Source organism: Hippopotamus amphibius, chromosome 11 (genome assembly GCF_030028045.1).
Source record: "Hippopotamus amphibius kiboko isolate mHipAmp2 chromosome 11, mHipAmp2.hap2, whole genome shotgun sequence".
NCBI lineage: Eukaryota > Metazoa > Chordata > Mammalia > Artiodactyla > Hippopotamidae > Hippopotamus > Hippopotamus amphibius.
In genome coordinates, this window is record NC_080196.1 from 54,886,106 (window position 1) to 54,905,180 (window position 19,075).

At 39.3% G+C, this 19,075-nt stretch overlaps 1 protein-coding gene across 8 annotated transcripts in view; it reads left to right on the forward strand.

The window, feature by feature from the left end:
* The window catches only part of SPIRE1 (spire type actin nucleation factor 1), a 214,381-nt gene that overhangs the window by 128,519 nt on the left and 66,787 nt on the right, over window positions 1-19,075 (forward strand). For 7 of the 8 annotated variants that reach the window (XR_009047974.1, XM_057698892.1, XM_057698893.1 and 4 more), the window contains 2 exons: window positions 174-299; window positions 17,874-17,951. Coding sequence is in view for 7 of the 8 variants with exons in the window: in XM_057698892.1 (XP_057554875.1) it covers window positions 174-299; window positions 17,874-17,951 (204 nt within the window). In the remaining variant the exon portion in view is untranslated. The remainder of the gene's footprint in view (window positions 1-173; window positions 300-17,873; window positions 17,952-19,075) is intronic. The other variant, XM_057698894.1, reaches the window with a different exon arrangement.

A 19,075-nucleotide genomic window follows, 5' to 3' on the forward strand; every position in this document is an offset into this window, starting at 1 on the left:
ATAATTCTGTGGAGTTTACTGTTGGACTTGTGATGCATTAAGCTTTGGGTGATGGGAATTGTGGGGTTGTCTTGCTCTCTGATACGAAAATGTGAAAATACTGGGTGTGTCTGTTTCTAAGGTACAAAATCCCACAGATAGTAAAAAAGCACCATTATTTTCCTCTTCTGTAGTTATGTGCTGCTCATCTCCCAACTGCATCAGAGGCGCCAAATCACTATCAGGCAGTATGTCGTGCACTGTTTGCAGAGACAATGGAGCTGCACACATTTCTGGCTAAAATTAAGAGTGCAAAGGAGGTGAGTACTGCTGCTTCCCAGTTTATTGGCATTGTGAAAGAGAAACCTGATTTTGCAACATTGCCAATCATATTTAAAATATTTATTGCCATCCTTATGATGAGTGCTAAAAATCATTCACAAAAGAAGCCACTTAGGCAAAATTAAATTTGTTCTTTACAATATTACTGTGTGAATACATTTGATAAAACAAAGATTTTGCAAAGCTTCCTTATAAATGGAAAATAAATATTACTGAACTGGTTTAGTCAGTTTCCCATATGACTTGCTTTTTACCCTCTTTCTGCCACTCTTCTTTTGTCCAGCATATTAGTGTGTCTTTCAGGAAGGGATAAGGACTCAGAGAGGAAGGTACACATCTGATAATTTAACTTTCAGAGTGGATGTGATTAAATATTTAATTCAGGAGATGTGAATTAACATTCAGATAATCCAGAATCTCATTTTAGCTTTTTTTTTTTTTTTTTTTTTTTGGGGGGCGTACGGGCTTAGTTGCTCCACAGCATGTGGGATCTTCCTTGGAGCAGGGATCAAACCCATGTCCTCTGCATTCGCAGGTGGATTCTTAACCACTGCCCCACCTAGGAAGCCCTCATTTTAGCTATTTTATTTCTTATTTATCAGTGTCTGTGAAATAAAAATATTATGTGTAGAGTTTAAGGAGGATCATTCTAATTTATTTACAAGGTGAATTACCATATTTTACGTCCTACAGACATTGTGAAGATTCTTGAGCTCTAGGTACAGCACCTGGCGTGTAGTAACAACTCAGTACATGATCAGTGGTGGGTATCATTTCTTTTGTGACTAAAGTACAGGAAGGAAAATGCTAACCTATATTAAAGAAAGTAAGACTAATTAGTTCTGGTAATATGTAAGTTTCAGATTTCCAAGCCAGATCACCCTTAATAAATCACCTTAAATAAATCCATTTTATATATATGAATAAGAGCTCCAAGCAGTCCTCTTTAGTTCTAACCAGGATACTGCTTATAGTCTGTCTTTTTTTTGATAGGCTGAAGAAAAATTGTGTCTATTTTTCTAGGAATTTATAGAATTGGACCCAAGAGGAAAATCTTTAACAGGGTAGAAAGGGTGAACCAAATGTTATTTGAAGAATAATTATAAATACATTATGGGCTGGCTTTTCCTCCTGGACAGAACCAGAGGACAAAGGGTCCAATTAAAAGCTTCCAAGTAGGACTTCCGTGGTTGCGCAGTGGTTAAGAATCTGCCTACCAATGCAGGGGACACAGATTTGAGCCCTGGTCCAGGAAGATCCCACATGCCGTGGAGCAGCTAAGCCTCTGTGCCACAACTACTGAGCCTGCGCTCTAGAACCCACGCACTGCAACTGCTGAGCCTGTGTGCCACAACTACTGAAGCCCGTGTGCCTAGAGCCTGTGCTCTACAGCAAGAGAAGCCATTGCATTGAGAAGTCTGCATACCACAATGAAGAGTAGCCCCTGTTCGCCACAACTAGAGAAAGCCTGCATGCAGCAACAAAGACCCAATGCAACCTATAAAAAAATAAGTAAAAAAAAAAAAAAAAAAAATGCTTCCGAGTAAACATCCGAAAGCACATCCTCAATTAAGATCTAGTGAAGAGTAGATTTGTAGAAAGATTACGTGTGTGTGTGTGTGTGTGTGTGTGTGATTATCTTCTGCAGCTTGTTGGAATTGAGATTGTCTTCTCTAGAGAGGCTAGTGTTATTTTGAGGGTATATGTAGAGTCCTGTGGTGTTAGAGTAAATGAAATGAGCTCTTAGAGTCCTTCCAACACAGACATTCTTAGAAATCATTTCTGAGTTTAAAAAACAGTATCAAATATTTTGTCTGTTCCAATGAGCTTAGTGTTTTTTTTTGCTCTGATGAAAACTTTGCTTTGCCAAACAAATTCTCAGAAAGAAATTATTTATTTAATATTTATTTTATTTATTTTGTTTATATTTTTGGCTGCATCAGGTCTTAGTTGCAGCATGCAGGATCTTCATTGAGGCACATGGGCTTCTCTCTGGTTGTTGTATGTGGATTTTCTCTCTTTACTTGTGATACACAGGCTCCAGAGTGCGTGGGCTCTGTAGTTTGTGTCACACAGGCGCTCTAGTTGAGGTACTCGAGTTCAGTAGGTGTGGCCCATGGGCTTAGTTGCCCTGTGGCGTGTGGGATCTTAGTTCCCTGACCAGGGATCAAACCCGCGTTCCCCTGCACTGAAAGGCGGATTCTTTACCACTGGACCACCAGGGAAGTTCCTAGATTATTTATTTAAATAAAAGTCTATTTAAAGAAAAGTCTCACAAATGGAGTAAAAGAACACGAGTGGAACCATTGGTGGCTTTGGTGTTGCCCACAGAGACCTGCCAGGCCCTGGTCAAGGTTGGAGACTCAGGGTTTCGGCCATATCTTTCCCTGTTACCCTCCGGCAGCACCACCCCACACCTGAGTCTTCATACACGCTAGTTCTGTCCTGTTTCCTTATCTCCTACTCTGGTTCCTTACTTTGCTGACCTCTTCTCAACCTTTTCCATTCTTGTTTCCAGAAACTCTGCTCCATTTTTAAAAAGAACTTCTCAGTACCTTCGGGCTCTTCTCAGGACTTCTGCTCCAGGGGCAGTGCTTTCTCTTGCCTCCCTCTTGTGGGAGGCTGCTCTGTCTTCCACATCTTTAGATCTCTGGACTGGGGTAGGTTGGTGATATTCTCTCTCTCTGCTGCTTCTAAATAGTGACTCTTCACACTTGTACCAAAACCTCATGCCGTCCACTTCTGTTATTCTCGAACCCATTGTCACTGTCATCTGCCATTATCTTGAGTGGTTTGTTTGATAAAAAGACACTCTAGCTTTATGTCCTTGACTCCTCCTCTGCGTCAGCTTACCTGCTTACCTGAACACACCTTCGTCCTTGTGATAACCTGCTATCGTTCCACCTTGGAAATCATGGGCTCTGGTTCTTCGCCGCCTGTCTGTAACCTCTGCCCTTTGAGCTCATCCCCTCACTGCCACCTGAACCAGTCTTGCCCCTTGACCTCTCCTTCCCCCCAGTTTCTTCCAGTTTACAGCCCTTCCTGGACTCACTTCTTGTCCTGTGTGGATTAGATTTAGTCACTTCACCAGGAGTTCAGGTCCATGTGTCCAGCCTAGATATTTATAGTAGTCTCCTGCTGGTCTCATCACTGTAAACACTCTGTCTAGTTCATCTTCCACTTTGTCGGGAATGATTCCTGTAGGTGACAGATCTGACCTGAGGAGTCTGGCTCTAGGCCCAAACCTCCGTGTGGCCTTCCAGGCCTGACCTGAGGCCTGCTTTCCCTGGCAGGCCTCCCGGGCGCAGGCTGCCCTCTCCACACGGAACTTTGGTGCTGCATATGGTTTTCTGGCAGGGATGGTGAGCTTGGAGTGCTCTGCCTGCAGGCCACACATACTGCACACCTGCGTTCCCGCCCGCCGTCTCCACTCAAAGGGCCTTGGCTGAGGCACTTGCCTCCCTACTTCCCGCTACCAGCCTCGGGTCCACATGTGCTGGGGCCTGCTGTCTGGAGCTCTTCCGCTGTGAGAAGATCCCCACCTGCACCACCTGTCACCTGACCTCGCCCATCGCCATTCTGAGGGGAAAACGGAACAAGGGGAGCAAAACGTCCATGTCGGCCTGTGTTTGCGCTGCTGCAGTAAGGGAAGAAGGGCGTACTTGTTACTTTCAGTTTGGCTCCTCCTTCCCGACCACTGGACACCTGGCAGCTCACTTCCTGGTTAACACGGCTCCCTGTTGCCTTGAGAGTGAAACAATACTCCATTGTGTTGCACACGAGGCCTGCATGGCGTTTCACCTAGGTGTGTTTTTATTCTCGTTTTCAACTCTCCCTTCTTTGCATTTTACACTGTCCAGTCAGAATTACTCATAGTTTCCGAATATATCATGCTTGCTGTATGTCTGTGGCCCTAGCACATTCTCTTCTTTCTGACCGGCATGCTCACCCTGCCTTGTCTTCTTGGTGAGCTCCTGTTTACCCATCTAAGTCATGCTCTGGTGGAGCCTCCCTCCACCCTTCACTTCCTCTGTATCTTATCCACTCTTCAGTCTTGCACTTCTCATACTCCATGGGAGTTATTTGAACTGGGCCAGATAGTGCTTGAGATAAATGATTATGTTTTAAACATCTTCATATTAATGACTCTTACTGCAGTGTGTGCATGTAGGACACACTCTAGAAATGTTTGTTGTACTGAAATGATTTATGCATTATGTCTGTGTTTTTTCAGAACTTCAGAAATGTTCTGGTTGAAAGAAGCCCACCTTGAGAGCATTTTTGACTATTAGAAACATTTCGACCAAGATATTTTAGTAAATACAGGAAGTTTTGTGGACTATAGATGAGGTCTCTGAGTGCTCTTTCCATTCTTTAAATTTGCACGTAAGAACTTACTTAATAGTGAGTCTTGAGAAGGTGAGCTATGAAATATGTGGAAATCCTGAAGTGAACATTCTGTCCCATTTAATGAAAGATTTTATACTACATAAATTACCAGTTAGTACTGAGGTTTTAGGAATAAAGTCTTAAAGGGTCCAAATGGATTTCCCTTTCCTCTTCAATGAGGTTATAGAAAATTTTCATACATATTAGTTGATGTATGTATGTTAGTCATTTTAACCTTTAACCTAGTCTCAAGAGTGCTAAATTCACACTAATAATAAAATACTCTATGCTAATTTGTTTTTTTTTCTGAAGATCTCAAAATACACAATTTAAGAATCAGATGATCTTTCTTCTATACCTGTGAGTTAGTGTATATCAATTGGAATTTTCAAAGTAACAACCTCTGATTCAACAGGTTGATTATCTGATTGTCAATGATGTTTCAAACAACCGTATATCTGTGCATGTGTGTGTATAATAATATTAGGGTAAAATATTAGTGTCAGAATATTTGAGCTCACTTGTTGATAATGTTCTTGATTTGATAGACCAAAAGTACTTTATGTTAAATTTCTTATATGCTCACTTGGCAGTTTATTAAAATGTAAAATCCATAGTCTATTTCCAAGTGTTATAGTTGTTCTATAAAGTTGTCATTACATTTACTAGACGTTGCTACTTTACAAAGCACGAGGCCTTGTAGTTCATCTATTTATTTAGAAAGCAAATCCATTTTCTTTTTTTTTTTTTAATTTATTGGCTGCATTGGGTCTTCATTGCTGCTCATGGGCTTTCTCTAGTTGCTGTGAGCAGAGGCTACTCTTCATTGTGGTGTGCAGGCTTCTCACTGCGGTGGCTTCTCTTGTTGTGGAGCATGGGCTCTAGGCACACGAGCTTCAGTAATTGTGGCACATGGGCTCAGTAGTTGTGGCTCGAGGGCTCTGGAGTGCAGGCTCAGTAGTTGTGGTGCATGGGCTCAGTTGCTCTGCGGCATGTGGGATATTCCTGGAGCAGGGATCGAACCTGTGTCCCCTGCATTGGCAGGCGGATTCTTAACCACTGCACCACCAGGGAGGTCCCCATTTTCATTCTAATCTCTTCTCATAATGTGATGATTTCCTTTTTTAACAATGAATGACACCTTTAAGGTTGTTCTCCAAATGATAGAGAATATTTGAATAGGCTGCTGTTATTGTGTCTCAAAGGCAATTTGATATCCTTGAAAGTGAGTACATGTTCCCATGTCTCATAAGCAATTTGATATCCTTGTATGTAAGTGTAGATGGAGGGACTGTTTGAGCCATCCATTTAGTGCATCGAGTCACATGAAAGAAGAGATGGCCTGTGCCCTCGTGCCAGTGACCCCACCATAGCCCACCCCCAACTGGCTAGAGTGGCCAGTGAGCATGTGCAATGGGGAAGGGAGGGTTGAGCTTGGCAATTTCAAGTGTAAATTATTTTGTTGGAAAAGAGGAAATTATATTAATGTCAGTGTGCTTTAATTCATTGCTGTCTAGGTAGTCCTTGATTTGTTGTTATTACATGAAATTGTTTATCAGTTCCTCAAACTTTAAGCCCTACAGCTACAAAGTGGCCACTGTTTCATCTAGTCTACAGGCTACAAAGTGCTTGCTTCATCTAGTCTTCATGAACTGTGACTCTCACTTTGCAGATCAGTAAACTGAGGCTTAGCTTAGAGGTTCCCACAGAAGGAAGTTTTCAGCACTTCTGATGCCTGCGTTTCCGTCCTTTTGCGCCCTCAATCCTGGCAAAGGTGTTCTCGGTGGTTATTGGTGTTTTCCTGTAGGAACAGTCACCTGCAACAGACTGTCCTTGAGCATGGCTGACAAAAGCCCCTGGAGGAATGTGCAGGTGTACGCTTTGATACAGGCTTCTGAGCAGGGTTGGGAAGAAGGATTGTGAGCCAGAGAGAATAAAATTTGGAGTTGGGGGCGAAGGGGGCTCAGGAGGGAAGTGTGTGTGTCTGTCTCATACACGCACACAGATGGGAGTGGGACAGGAGGAGGGACAGTATCATGTTAGGTTTAGGTATGAAGTAATACCGAAATGGGAAAAGACGAGAGTGGCATAGAAATGTCAGAGACTGAGATAAAATTATTCCCATACTAGAGAGTCAGTGGATTAACTCCAGTATGTTCCTGGCCTGCTCTAGCACTGTTACTTTCATGTTGAGTGGAGTGTGCCCCACCCCACTTCTCCAGGAAGTGCTTTGTTTCACAGTGGAGGTATAACTATTTACTGTTGTAGAAGAAACTTCATGTATCAGAGACGTACACTATTTAAAAAGAATCATTCTTTTGAAAAAATCTTTTTTTCAAGCAAATAACTCATTTTTCATTTATATCATATTTAAAATATTTATATCGGACTTCCCTGGTGGTGCAGTGGTTAAGAATCATTATATCAACAGTGATCATTTTTAAAGCCCCTTTATTGTTGGCAAATCATATTCTTCCACTCATTATTTATGTGACTGCTTAAGTCAAATAGCCTTTGCTAGATTTCTGTTTACTTCACTTTAAAAAGGGAAGTGGGGGCAATTAGACACGCTAAGATTCCTTTTAGTCATGCACTGCAGAAAGTATAATTCACGTGACTAAATCTTCTGTTCGTTCAATAAGATTTTCCTCATTTTTTTTTTTTTTTTTTGGCGCACGGGCTTAGTTGCTCCGCGGCATGTGGAATCTTCCCAGAGCAGGGCTTGAACCCGTGTCCCCTGCATTGGCAGGCGGATTCTTAACCACTGCACCACCTAGGAAGTCCAAGATTTTCCTCATTTTTGTACCAGTCTTGTGTAGGCAAAATATACACAAACATTTTAACTGCATTCCCCGTAAAATTTGCTATGAAGTTAATATATACGATTTTATATTTAATCCTGTTTGGTATTATATTTTAAATTTGAGATGGTTTTCATTGGAAAGCAATTCAGTGTTGTAGATTTTATAGGAGAGCTCAGTGTTGTTGATATTGAGCTGTGAACTGAGTACTGACATTGCTACTTTACTGATGTCAGTGGTGACTAAAATTTCTGTATTTTACTTATTTATTTAAAAAAATATTTATTTATATATTTGGCTGTGCTGGGTCTTAGTTGTGGCAAGCGGGATCTTCATTGCCATGTGCGGGATCTTTGTTGCAGCATGCATGTGGGATCTAGTTCCTTGACCGAACCTGAGCCCCCTGCATTGGGAGTGAGGAGTCTCAGCCACTGGACCACCAGGGAAGTCCCAAACTTATGTTTTTTAAAATCTAATGGTAAACAAATTCCTGGAAAGAAGAAATTCCTAATATAATAATATTAGTCATAAGTGAATGAACAGTGAAAATAATTGAGCATTATGAAGCATATGTCCATATTGTTGCAATAAAAACTGAATTAGAAGGCATGTAAAAGATTTTTAAAGTTGTAATTTCTGTTAGAAGATTATGTACTCAAAGTGATGAAGATTTTCTTTCCCCTTGTGATTTCTTGTGCCATATGTGTAAACAACCCCAGAATGGAGGTAGAATACCCCCAAACATTTTGATCTTTGAGGGATAAGATGTCTAATATAGTTAGGCCATCTTGGATTTCTTCAGAGGCAGGCTCTCCTGGTATAGATTATCATTTCTGATTATCTGAGCATAACGATCTTTGATCTCTTCTCAAATGTGACTGCACCTGTGGTGCTTGGTTATTTAGTTTCTTGTTGACATCTTAAACTCCTCTTATAAATGGTGTGTTCATTCACCCTCTCAGTTGTGGTTCTTCATTTGCATCCTTCAGTCCTCAGCTGAAAGGATGTTTGAGGCCTCCCCTAAATACGCTTATGTAGTGAGTGCACTTGGCCTTTTTCTTTTAAGTCACATTACTCTGTGCATTTCCTTTCTAGCAGCCATCACAGTCTAGAGTTGTGTTGCTAGTCTCTTTTCCTACTCATTGATATCTGCCATTGGGATGTGTTCTCATTGAGGGCAGAGTCCTTTTCTCTCCAATTCACTGCTACATCTGCAGTATAATAGGGCCTCTGTAAATATTTGATCAGTGTTGAATGACTTAGACAATCTGTGGTTCATATATTGGAGATCTGATTTCTCACCACCTCTCCTGAATCTTGGTTCCCTGACACTCCTGACTTGTCTCCAGATGCAGAGCCTCCTTCGTGTTCTCACCTGTGCCTTCCATGTGCAGTGGTCTGGCATCTCTTGCCTGAGCCGTCGCAAGCCTCCTAATGTTGTTTCCCTTTTCACATACAGTCTGTCCTCCACGTTCCGTCCCCATATAAAGATGTTATTGACTCCTTGATACTTGGAGGTGGTAAGTTTAGACCCCTTAGCATGGCATAGGGACCATTTACAGTCGGGCCCCAAACTGACCTTCTGGGCTCTTCATTGCTTGTTGCCCACCATGTGTGCTACCCTTCCTCCATTCCCTGATTGCCGAGGACCTCTGCACCTGCTGGAAATGGCCTTTTCCTTTCTTCTCTCATGTAGAAAATACCTGCTTATTCTTAAGACCTAACTCAGATGTCTGCTGTTCTGAAATGCTTTTGCTAATCGAAGTTAATTTCTTTATTCTCTGTGTTCATTCATAGAGCACTCTGCTCTTGCTTCTGTCACTTATCACACTATATTGGAATTACCATTTACATACGTCTCCTCATGAGACTGAACTTCTTAGTGACAAGGACCATGTTTATATTCCCAACCCTGTCAGAGAATTAGGGACCAAGGACAGTATCTCCTGTTGTCTTTTTAGGTATGTTCCCTTTGCTGCTTTCTCAGCTTAGGGCAACACTGAGGGCCCTTCATTAATGAAATTTTTTTCAACCTAGTAAATGTCACATTTCGTTCTATAGTTGAATTTTCCTAAGTGTTTAACACATTAACATTCCAGAAGAAATAGAGCAAAACAGAATCAGCCTTAAGTCCTTTATAGTCATCCTTGTATTCGAGCTGCTGTCCAAAGTGGGAAAGTGAGGGGTCGGGGTGACATGGAGTGCTACTGCATTTTTATAAGTTTTTCAAAGATTTCCACTCTAAGGAAATTTATGTGCATTGGGAAAAAAGATCCAAAGCCCACAGCTGCAGCTCTGGGCTCAAACAATTTATGTCACTTTCACATAAATATTTATAATCTCTGTCTCTTTTTCGTTGCTTTTGTGAGTGCTTTAAACCTCACAGGTTAGTCCTGATCAGTAAGCAGTACTACCGTTTGCTTTCCACCTCATTTTATAGAGAGGAAAGCTGAAGCACAGTTTAACAAACTATAATCAATTAGCTGCCCATGGTGATAGAAAAAATTGGGATTAGCACTCTTTTCTAATGTTTTAGAAAGTGACAAACACCAAAAATGGATCTTGTGATAGGAGATGAGGATGTGCAGGAGGAGTCTATGAACTTGAGTGCGGGGGGCAGAGAAGGAACTGGGGGGCTTTGGGGGGACCTGCAAGAATGCAGTAGCCATATTTAGCTATTGCAAATCCTGGTGAGTGAAGGAGTGCTAGGTCCCAACGGAATTAGGATCAGTTGGCAAAATTCATTCATTCGTGCAGCAGTTGTTTAATGTGTCTCCAGTACGGCAGGTGCTACCACAATGAATAACAGCTAGTATTTCTTCCACACTTACCCTGTGCAGACATCGCTGTAAGGCTGTGCTGCATATTAACTCTGCAGTTCTCCCAACAGCCATGCGTTCAGTGCTCTTATTATTTCCACCTCACTGGGGACACAGTGGTGAACACGATGCTCCAGTAGGAGCCACAGCCCAGGAGCAGCCACTCCAGCAGTGGGATGCGGGCTGTGGCACGTGGACGGAGGTGCCATGGAGGCACCTGTTTCCTCTCCCAGTACTAAGAGCTACAGCTGTTAGAAGAAGCATTACGCTGGTGTTTCCATTTTCTAAGTGTTTGAGTGATTCTCACTTCCATGTGACTTTATTTTAAACCTTGCCAGTCAAATTCTTCTGATTGGTTAAATCTTACCCTAAATTTAATAAAACCCTATAATGGGAGGATGATTTCTGGGTGCCCTAATTAGAGCCAGTCTATCTTCAGCTGCTAGTATTTGACCATATATTGAAATTATGGGCTAAGCAGATAAGTGGGCAATCAGCATAGTTCATTATGAATTTTCAGAAGATTATGTGAGTAATTTTGTACTATATAATCAGAACTATTGCTATAATACTTTATTAAACGATTTACATATATTATGTCAGTTAGTCCTATACAAGAATCACAATTTTTTGAAGAAATCTTTGAGCTCAGTTAATCTTAAATAAGATATTACTAAAATATTTTACTTAAAGTGGAATACTATATATGTATATATAAAGTATCTTCTTTTGCTAGGGGGAGAAACTGTTTTTGGAATTGATTAGGCTGTTATGAAATTTGTCATTTGTCTGTTTTTTAAAATCAGATAACCACATTTTATAACCTGTAATTGATTGAATAAAGTCAAATGTAACCATTTCCCACCCAGTATCTCACAGCCAGTAACCAAGTCCACCTGTCATTGTGCATTGCCAGGTTAGCACACTGACTCCTGAAACAGCTGCTGTGACGCGACTTGAGACTGTTCCTGCTTGAATGCACTCACAAAGATAAAGCCACAAGACCCCTGTCTCATTCACCCGTCGAAGTATATTTTAATTAGCTTTCTCATACTCCTGGCCTGTCCCTGTCATGTCTGCTCCCAACACCTCCGGTAGTAAAACTGCGACGACGTTTAAGTTAACTGGAAATTTCTCCTCAGAGCCAAAACAGATTTCTAGTCCTCCAAGTGGTGAACATATTTTTTGAAAGCATCTACCACCAGATGTCTGTTTGTAAGGCTGCCATTTTTTCATTTTAATTAAATCATCTATCACTTGTAACTTCTTAGAGTCCTTGTCAATGTCTATCTTTTTCTATTTGATTTGTTACTTTGTGAATGTTAGTAAATGTGCACACACTCACCTCATCAGCAGTGGTGAAATTACCCTCTCTGCCCTTAGGTTTCTTTGTGTATGTCACTGCTCGCCTGTTAAAATGCTTCAAAAGAATCTTTTATGTAAAAGATCATGTCAGAACTCAGTTACAGACCTTCCAGGTCCTGTAAGTTTTTGAACTTAATTAACTTTATTTTAACAAATGAAAAAATTCAATGGTTCAAGCTCCAGGAGTGCAGAAGTAGTGCAGGAAGTTGCACCCTTCTGCCTCTTTCTCCTAGCCACACAGTCTCTCTCCCACAGGCAACAAATACTGCTAATTCCTTCTTTGTCCTTACACAGATGATTTATGCTGTTCTGAATCTTCCCTTTTTCATTTAATAATAAATCTTGTAGATCATTTCACATCAGTGTTTACATTCCTTGTGTCTCCATGGTGTTATGTCATCTGGATAGACTGTAATTGATTGAATCTGTCTTCTGTTGACAACTAATCAATTACTTCCAGTCTTTGCTCTTTATAAACAGTGCTGCAGTGGATAGTTTTTAACCTGTTTTTTATAGGTGTGACTATATATGTAAGACAAATTTCTAAAAGTAGAATTGCTGGGTCAAAGAAATTGTGCATTTATAATTTTCATAAAATATTATGAAATTGTCCTCCATAGAGGTTTACTAATTGATACTCTACTTGGAAGTGTGTAAGAGTGTCTATTTTTCTACATCTTCACAATGTGTTTTCTAAGTGATAAGTGAAAATTTATATCTCATAGTTTTAGTTTACATTTTCCTTATGAATGCGATCAGGTACCTTTTCATATGCTTAGGAGCTATTTGTATTTTTCAGTTGTCTATTAATATTCTTTGCCCATTTTTCTAATGGAGTATTGGTCTTTCTTATTGATTTGCATTTATTAAGAAAATAGCTTTTGTGATATAGTTTATAAATATTGTCTCTGATATTTTAATGATTGTTTTATAGTGATCATGACTGGGTTTCTGTACGTGTGAACAGTTGATGAACAGAAAAACTGAAAGAGCAGATAGATGTCTTTAGGGAGATACTGTGAGTCCAGCTGCTTGGGGCAAAGACAGGCTATTAAACAGTGTGTGTGTGTGTGTCTGTGTGTCTGTCTCTCTGCAAAAATATTGGGAGAATGGAGGAACAATGTTCCTTTATTGGAACCTGGAAATGAATTTCCTTGATTTTGATGACTTCATCTATACTTTCTCTAATTTCTGCAGTGAACCATATAAATTCAAATTAAGCTTTACAAAATGTCAGTTTATAGTTTAGTATCTTAACATTTTACATTTTTCATTAAAATGCTCTGATTTTCTCTCATCTTCTCCCTCTTCCACCCCTCTGGGACAAGGAGCATGTTACATCTTTAAGAAAGTGCCATGAAAGTTGATGAAAATATAAATCATGTTCCTTAGTGATTATCCATGAGCTCCTTGTATGCGTGGGGGACTTCCATTTATCAAAGAATTGCTGTAACTGGGGGCTTCTTTGTGCTCTCGTTTCCAAAATATTAATTTGGGCTGGTAAATATGACGATAAAGTCCTTTTTCCTGCTTTTCTGTGGTAAAAGTATCTGAATTAGGAAGGACATCATGGCTCTTACTCTGTGAGGCTAATATACATGTTCTATTTATTATAAACAATATTTATATTAGTGACTTTGTCACTTGTGAGATGTATTTACTAATTTCTATGTAAGTAATTTCTTTAATAGTATATTAGCATATTTTACCTGAGTGAAAAAAGGTTTTTTCAAGGAACTATTAATGCATTCATTTTTACACATTTAAAAGTTTCTAACTGAAAACATGTACCCATTGCACGGGGGAGTACCATTTAATAACAAGTAGTTCTAAATGGTTAACAATGTGGAGGGAAGGGGTGATCATTAAAATGCTGTTATTAAAATATTATTTTAATACATGAATATGTTGTGAGTAAGGATGGTGGTTTAATCTAAAAAGAGGCATTTATATGTGAGCTGATGTTGAATCTAGGCAAATATGTTAAAATTACTCTGAGCATTTGATATACTTGTGATTCACAGAGTAGATTTTATTTATTTATTTTTTAAAATGCCGGGAACTGAAGATGTTGGCAAAGAGCGGTTCTAATTGCCAACTTGAGAATGGTTGTGTCAGAAATAGGGAGAGTTAATTGCCATGTGGGTGCTCTCAGGAGTTTCTTACCATATTCCAAACACAGGATGGCATCTATCTGTTCTTACATTTGTGCAAGCAAAAAATAACTTATTCAGAAGCTAGAATATAATTGGCAGAAGCTTATCTCTAACACTATAAAAATCTGTAATTTACTTTCCAATAACTCATTTGTTTTGCTAATGAGAAAATCTGAGATTTCTTTGTTGCATATTCAAGCTCGTTCAATTATAGTATTTACAGATTCTCAGTTATTTTATATTGATTTATTGCTGAGTTAGCATTTTTACTTCATGAAGAGGCTAAAGAGAGGTCTCATTCGGTAAAAGAATAAAATGTTAAAAAAATGTTTTTGTGATAGAGTGGAAGTGTTCACAATCAACTATTCATAGATATTCGTTGGCTTGTAACTAATATCTACTAATCTGCTTAATGTGAGCCAGGCCACATGCTATATTTCTTTTGTACTATTTTATGTACTATTAAAAAAATTGAAAAGGCATTTATTAGCATCTGCATTTTACAGGTGAGAAAAATCAACGTGAAGACTAGAGCAGTTGTATAACTATCCAGAATCACACAGCTAGGAAGTATCTGAGCTATAGTTAGTGCTACTTGCTGTTCAGAAGACTAAAGAAACATGAAATCCTTGGACCATTCATTTAAATTATCTTCAGTATTATAGAGAGCGATAGTTTTTCTAAGTTTCAGGGAGTTAGGAATTTTGTCACAGCACAAGTAAGGATAGTGATGTGTAAAGTCTTAACAGTGAGACCATCCTGGCTACATTTTGTCAGGGATGTGTCAGAGAACAGTAACGATCTTGGGTGGAAAAAGGGCCGTACACTTCTCGTACTCTTCTACCAGACCACCCCTAAGGCATAGAAGCATGAACTCATGTTTTTTGAGAAAGGGGCCATGTTAAATCATAATTCTTTCCGTTGCAAGTGACAGAAATTCGCTCAAGTTAGCATGAGTGGAGGGGGGAGGAATTTATTGACCCCCTTAATTGGGAATTTAAGGGCACAGCTAGCTTTAGGCACAGCTGGATCCAGTATCTCAAACCCTGGAATCAGGGCTGGCTTTCTCTCTCTCTCGACATCCCCAGGACAGGTTCTAACTAAAAGAGTTCCCCAGAAGTACTTACAGGCATCCCAGTTTGAGGGCTGCAACAGAGACACTGGGAACCCTTCATGGGGGATTCATGGGTAAACTGAATGAGGGAGACCTTGAAGCAGAAAGAACAATTCGGAGACCTGCTGTGATCACATTTTTGGCAGTAGCAGTAGGACTCAAGGTAAAAAGGAAAGGTTTCATCTTGCTGAAGACCTCCCATCTTCTACTGTATCTGTACATTTGTCTTGCTTTCTCTTGTTTCGATCCTAAAAGGACCTAGAGACCATTGGAATTTTTAAAAACAACATAGGCTTGTAAAGATGAGTTTCTCCATTGTGTTTTCAGCTCTTTTCATTATCTTTTGGTTTGTAGATCATTGGATAAACAATATAGTGCTTGCTGAGGGATCAGCCTTTAGGTGATGGGAGAAAGATGACAGAAATATCCCATCCTTCTGGGGGATTCTGAATTTAGAGAAGAAAATACAGATGTTCCTCTGAATAATTTTCCTTTTGATTGAGCTTCCAATTATTAAAGTTGACTTGATAAGAGCTGTTGAAGAGCTATAAGTGATTGAACATTCTTGGTTGAAAGTATCTTTGTTCACTTATTCAACAAATATTTTCTAAGCACCTACTAAGTGTAAGGCACTGTTCTAGAGATTTGAGGAGCCAGTGAACAAAGTAGACCGAAACTACTTCCCCATGAAAGCTTGGAGTGTGGCAGGGAGAGGCAGTAAATCATATGAGTGTTAGAAGGCAGGATGAACTTTGGAAAAAGACATAGACTTAGGGGGATTGCTCATGGCACAGTGTGGGGCTTGGAGTTTATATAGGGTGGTCAAGATGGGCCCCATTGAGAAGGTGACATTTGAGCAAGAATGAGAAGGATATGTGTGAATTAGCTAGGTGGGTGTCTGGGGTAAAGCTTTCTAGGGAGAGGAAACAGCAAGCCTCTGGGCAAGGAACAGGGAAAGGGGCTGGGGCAGGACAGAGGAAAACTCAGAGGTGCAGAGTTTTGGAGTAGCTTTTCCCCAAACTTTGTAAATGCAGGGCTCTGCTGTGTTTGATTGTATTTTAAATACTTACAACACCATGGTGAGGTAGACGGTGGTATCTTCCTTTTAAAGGTGAGGAAAAGAGGGCAGCTTAGACAAGGCCATGACTCAGGTCTTATTGCATAGTCGCAAGCAGGAAACCTGGCTTTTCTTTTTTAAAAAATTATGGAAACACATTTTGAAAATCAGAAATATTTTGCTCTCTAATTTCTTTCCCAGGGAGAGAAGAAATAATGCATTATTTATACCACCTTTTCTTGAAGTTCAGAGTACTTTTGTAGTCTACCTGTGTTAATGCTCCTATACATTACTGAGTACACAAAATAGGTGGTGTTATTCTCATTTTGCAGATGGTTGATCCCAGATGCTGAGAAGCTAAAAATAAATGGTTTAGAAATGTTTCGTAGTAAGTATTCATTCAGTATTTTCATATAAAATAAACTAGGTTTCATATAGTGCATTTAGACTCAGTCCAAATGCAATCAGACATATAGGCTCAGCAAGTGTAAAATATATTAGGGTTCAATTATTGTGAGTAGGACTGGTACAACACAAATTTGTGATTAATATGTGAATATAGTTGACCCTTGTGAATATAGTTGACCCTTAAATAACACGAATTTGAACTGTGAGGATCCACTTATATGTGAATTTTTTTCACTAAATACATGCATTCCCACACTACACAAGCCAAGGTTGGTTGAATCCATTAATGCGGAATCTTAGATACAGAGGGCAGACTATGGTACTTGAACGTCTGCAGATTTCAGTATCCACCAAGGGCCCTGGAACTAATTCCCCATGGCTACTGAGGGTTGGTTGTATATGTTTTGCCTATCAACATTTTCTTAAAATTGCAAACGTTGAATTAATGCAATTTAAAAGGATACAAACTTCCAACTATAAGATGAATAAGTTCTGGGCATTCAGTATTGCATGGTAACTATAGTTAACAATATTGTATTATATACTTGAAAATCACTAAGAGAGTAGTAAATCTTAAATGTTCTTACAGCAACAACAAAAGGTAATTGTGTGAGGTGGTGGAAGTGGTAGCTAACCTTATTGTGGTAACCACTTCACAATGTATGCATGAATTCAATTAGAAATAAAGGGCACTTTATATATTGAAATTTCTTCATTAAATTATTTGACAAATAGATACCGAGCATCAAAAATGCCATTTTTATGTTAGCTTCTGAGAACAGAATTCTGCTTCATGAAGTCTAGTGGAAAGGTGCAAACAAATGTAAATTATGTGTTGATAAGAGCTATCGAGGAAAGGTTTATGGTGCTATAAATTGTGTGATAGGAGGATTTGGCTTAATCTAGAAGGAAGGGAAGGCTTCCCTGAAGAATTGGTGATTCTGTTGAGCCTGCTGTCTGAGGGAAGAGCAGGATTAGGCCATGAAGGAGACTAGGCTTGGGGGCAAGGGGAATGTCCAGGGCAAATGAGGTGGTGTTTGGATTAAGGGATTTGCAGTGGAGATAAAAAGAAGAGGACTTAAGTGAAAAAAACAGAGAGGAAATTATATCTCTGAGGTTAGTGATGGATTGAATGTGGGTTGATGGAGAAGGAAATGTCAGTACAGCCTGAAGGATGTGAACTAACATGTGGCTGAGGCTTAACCACAGGCCTTAAAGGAAATTAGGACGAACAATCTCAGTCATCCCTCTGTAGGACTGCATCTATTTTAGTTTACTGAAATTGGCTGAAATTTACAGAGGAGTAGATTCTGCACTGTCTGCTTCAGTAACTTCAGTAACTGTATATATTTTATCTGAAGGTATCTGTTTGAAATTTTAATTTGAGAAGGTAGCTTAATGAAATTTTATGTTTAAATGTTTTATTTGAATTTTAATTGGTAGAATCTGAAGAAGATTCAAGAGATGGAGAAGAGTGATGAATCTAACACAGACCTGGAGGAGCTGAAAAACGCTGACTGGGTGAGATAGCTGGGTATTCTTTCTGTTCTGTTTAGTGTTGAAGAAATCGTATCATGTTTTTTAAAATGCTGGTTTGTATTAAGGACTGTAGTATGAAAGGATATTACACCAATTTGAAAGCCTAACCTTACATTTGAGGAAATAGCTATTCCATTTTTTAAAAACTATCTGATTTTATTAGAACCACCCCAATGTCTGACAATTTCAGTGTTTTCTAATTATATTGATACCTTAGCATCCTCTCTGTGGCAAAATTTAAGCTCTGTTTCACGATATGGTGAAACTGTAGTGTAGTACATTCATTTATCCAATGAATAGTTACTGGATTATGGCCCCGGGGATGCAGAATGAGTGGTACAGCGCTTCTGCCCTGGTGAAACAGAAGACAGGTTTCTAGAACAGGTGATTGCAGTGTATTTGTGTGACCTACTGACTATATACTGTTTTTATAACATGGTACTAGATCCATGTGGGAAGGCACATTTTAGGATTCTGACTTTTCATGTTAAGGATACTGGATAAATAATGACATTAAATGACAGAATTTGAAAAGATACAGATTTGGAGGATATGAATGAGTCATTTTTGACCATGTTAAATTTCAATTGTCATATAATAACAGCTTTATTCAGGTGTAGTCTACATACAACAAGCTGCCCATGTTTAAAAAATACAGTTTGATACATAATGGCTTGTGTTTGACAGGCTCAGTGTTTTCACCATCACCATAATGAAAACACTGAGCCTGTCCATCACCCCTAGTCTCCTTGTATTGCTTTGCAACCCTACTTCCTGCCTCCCTCCTCCCTAGTTTCCAGGCAACCAGTGATCTGCTTTCTGTCACTGAAGATTAGCTTGCATTTTCTACACTTTTATGTAAATATAATTAAATAGTATATACTAGGGGATTTTTGGCTCTTTGTATTCAGCATAATTCTTTGGAGATTTCATCCATTTTGTTGCCTGTATCATAGTTTATTCTTTTTATTGCTGAGTAGTATTCTATTGTATGTAAGTACCACAATTTGTTTATCCACCCTTCTGTTGATGGTCATTTGGGTGTTTCCTGTTTAGCAGTATTCTTAATTTATTGATGATATCTTTACTGAGATACTTGGAATGAT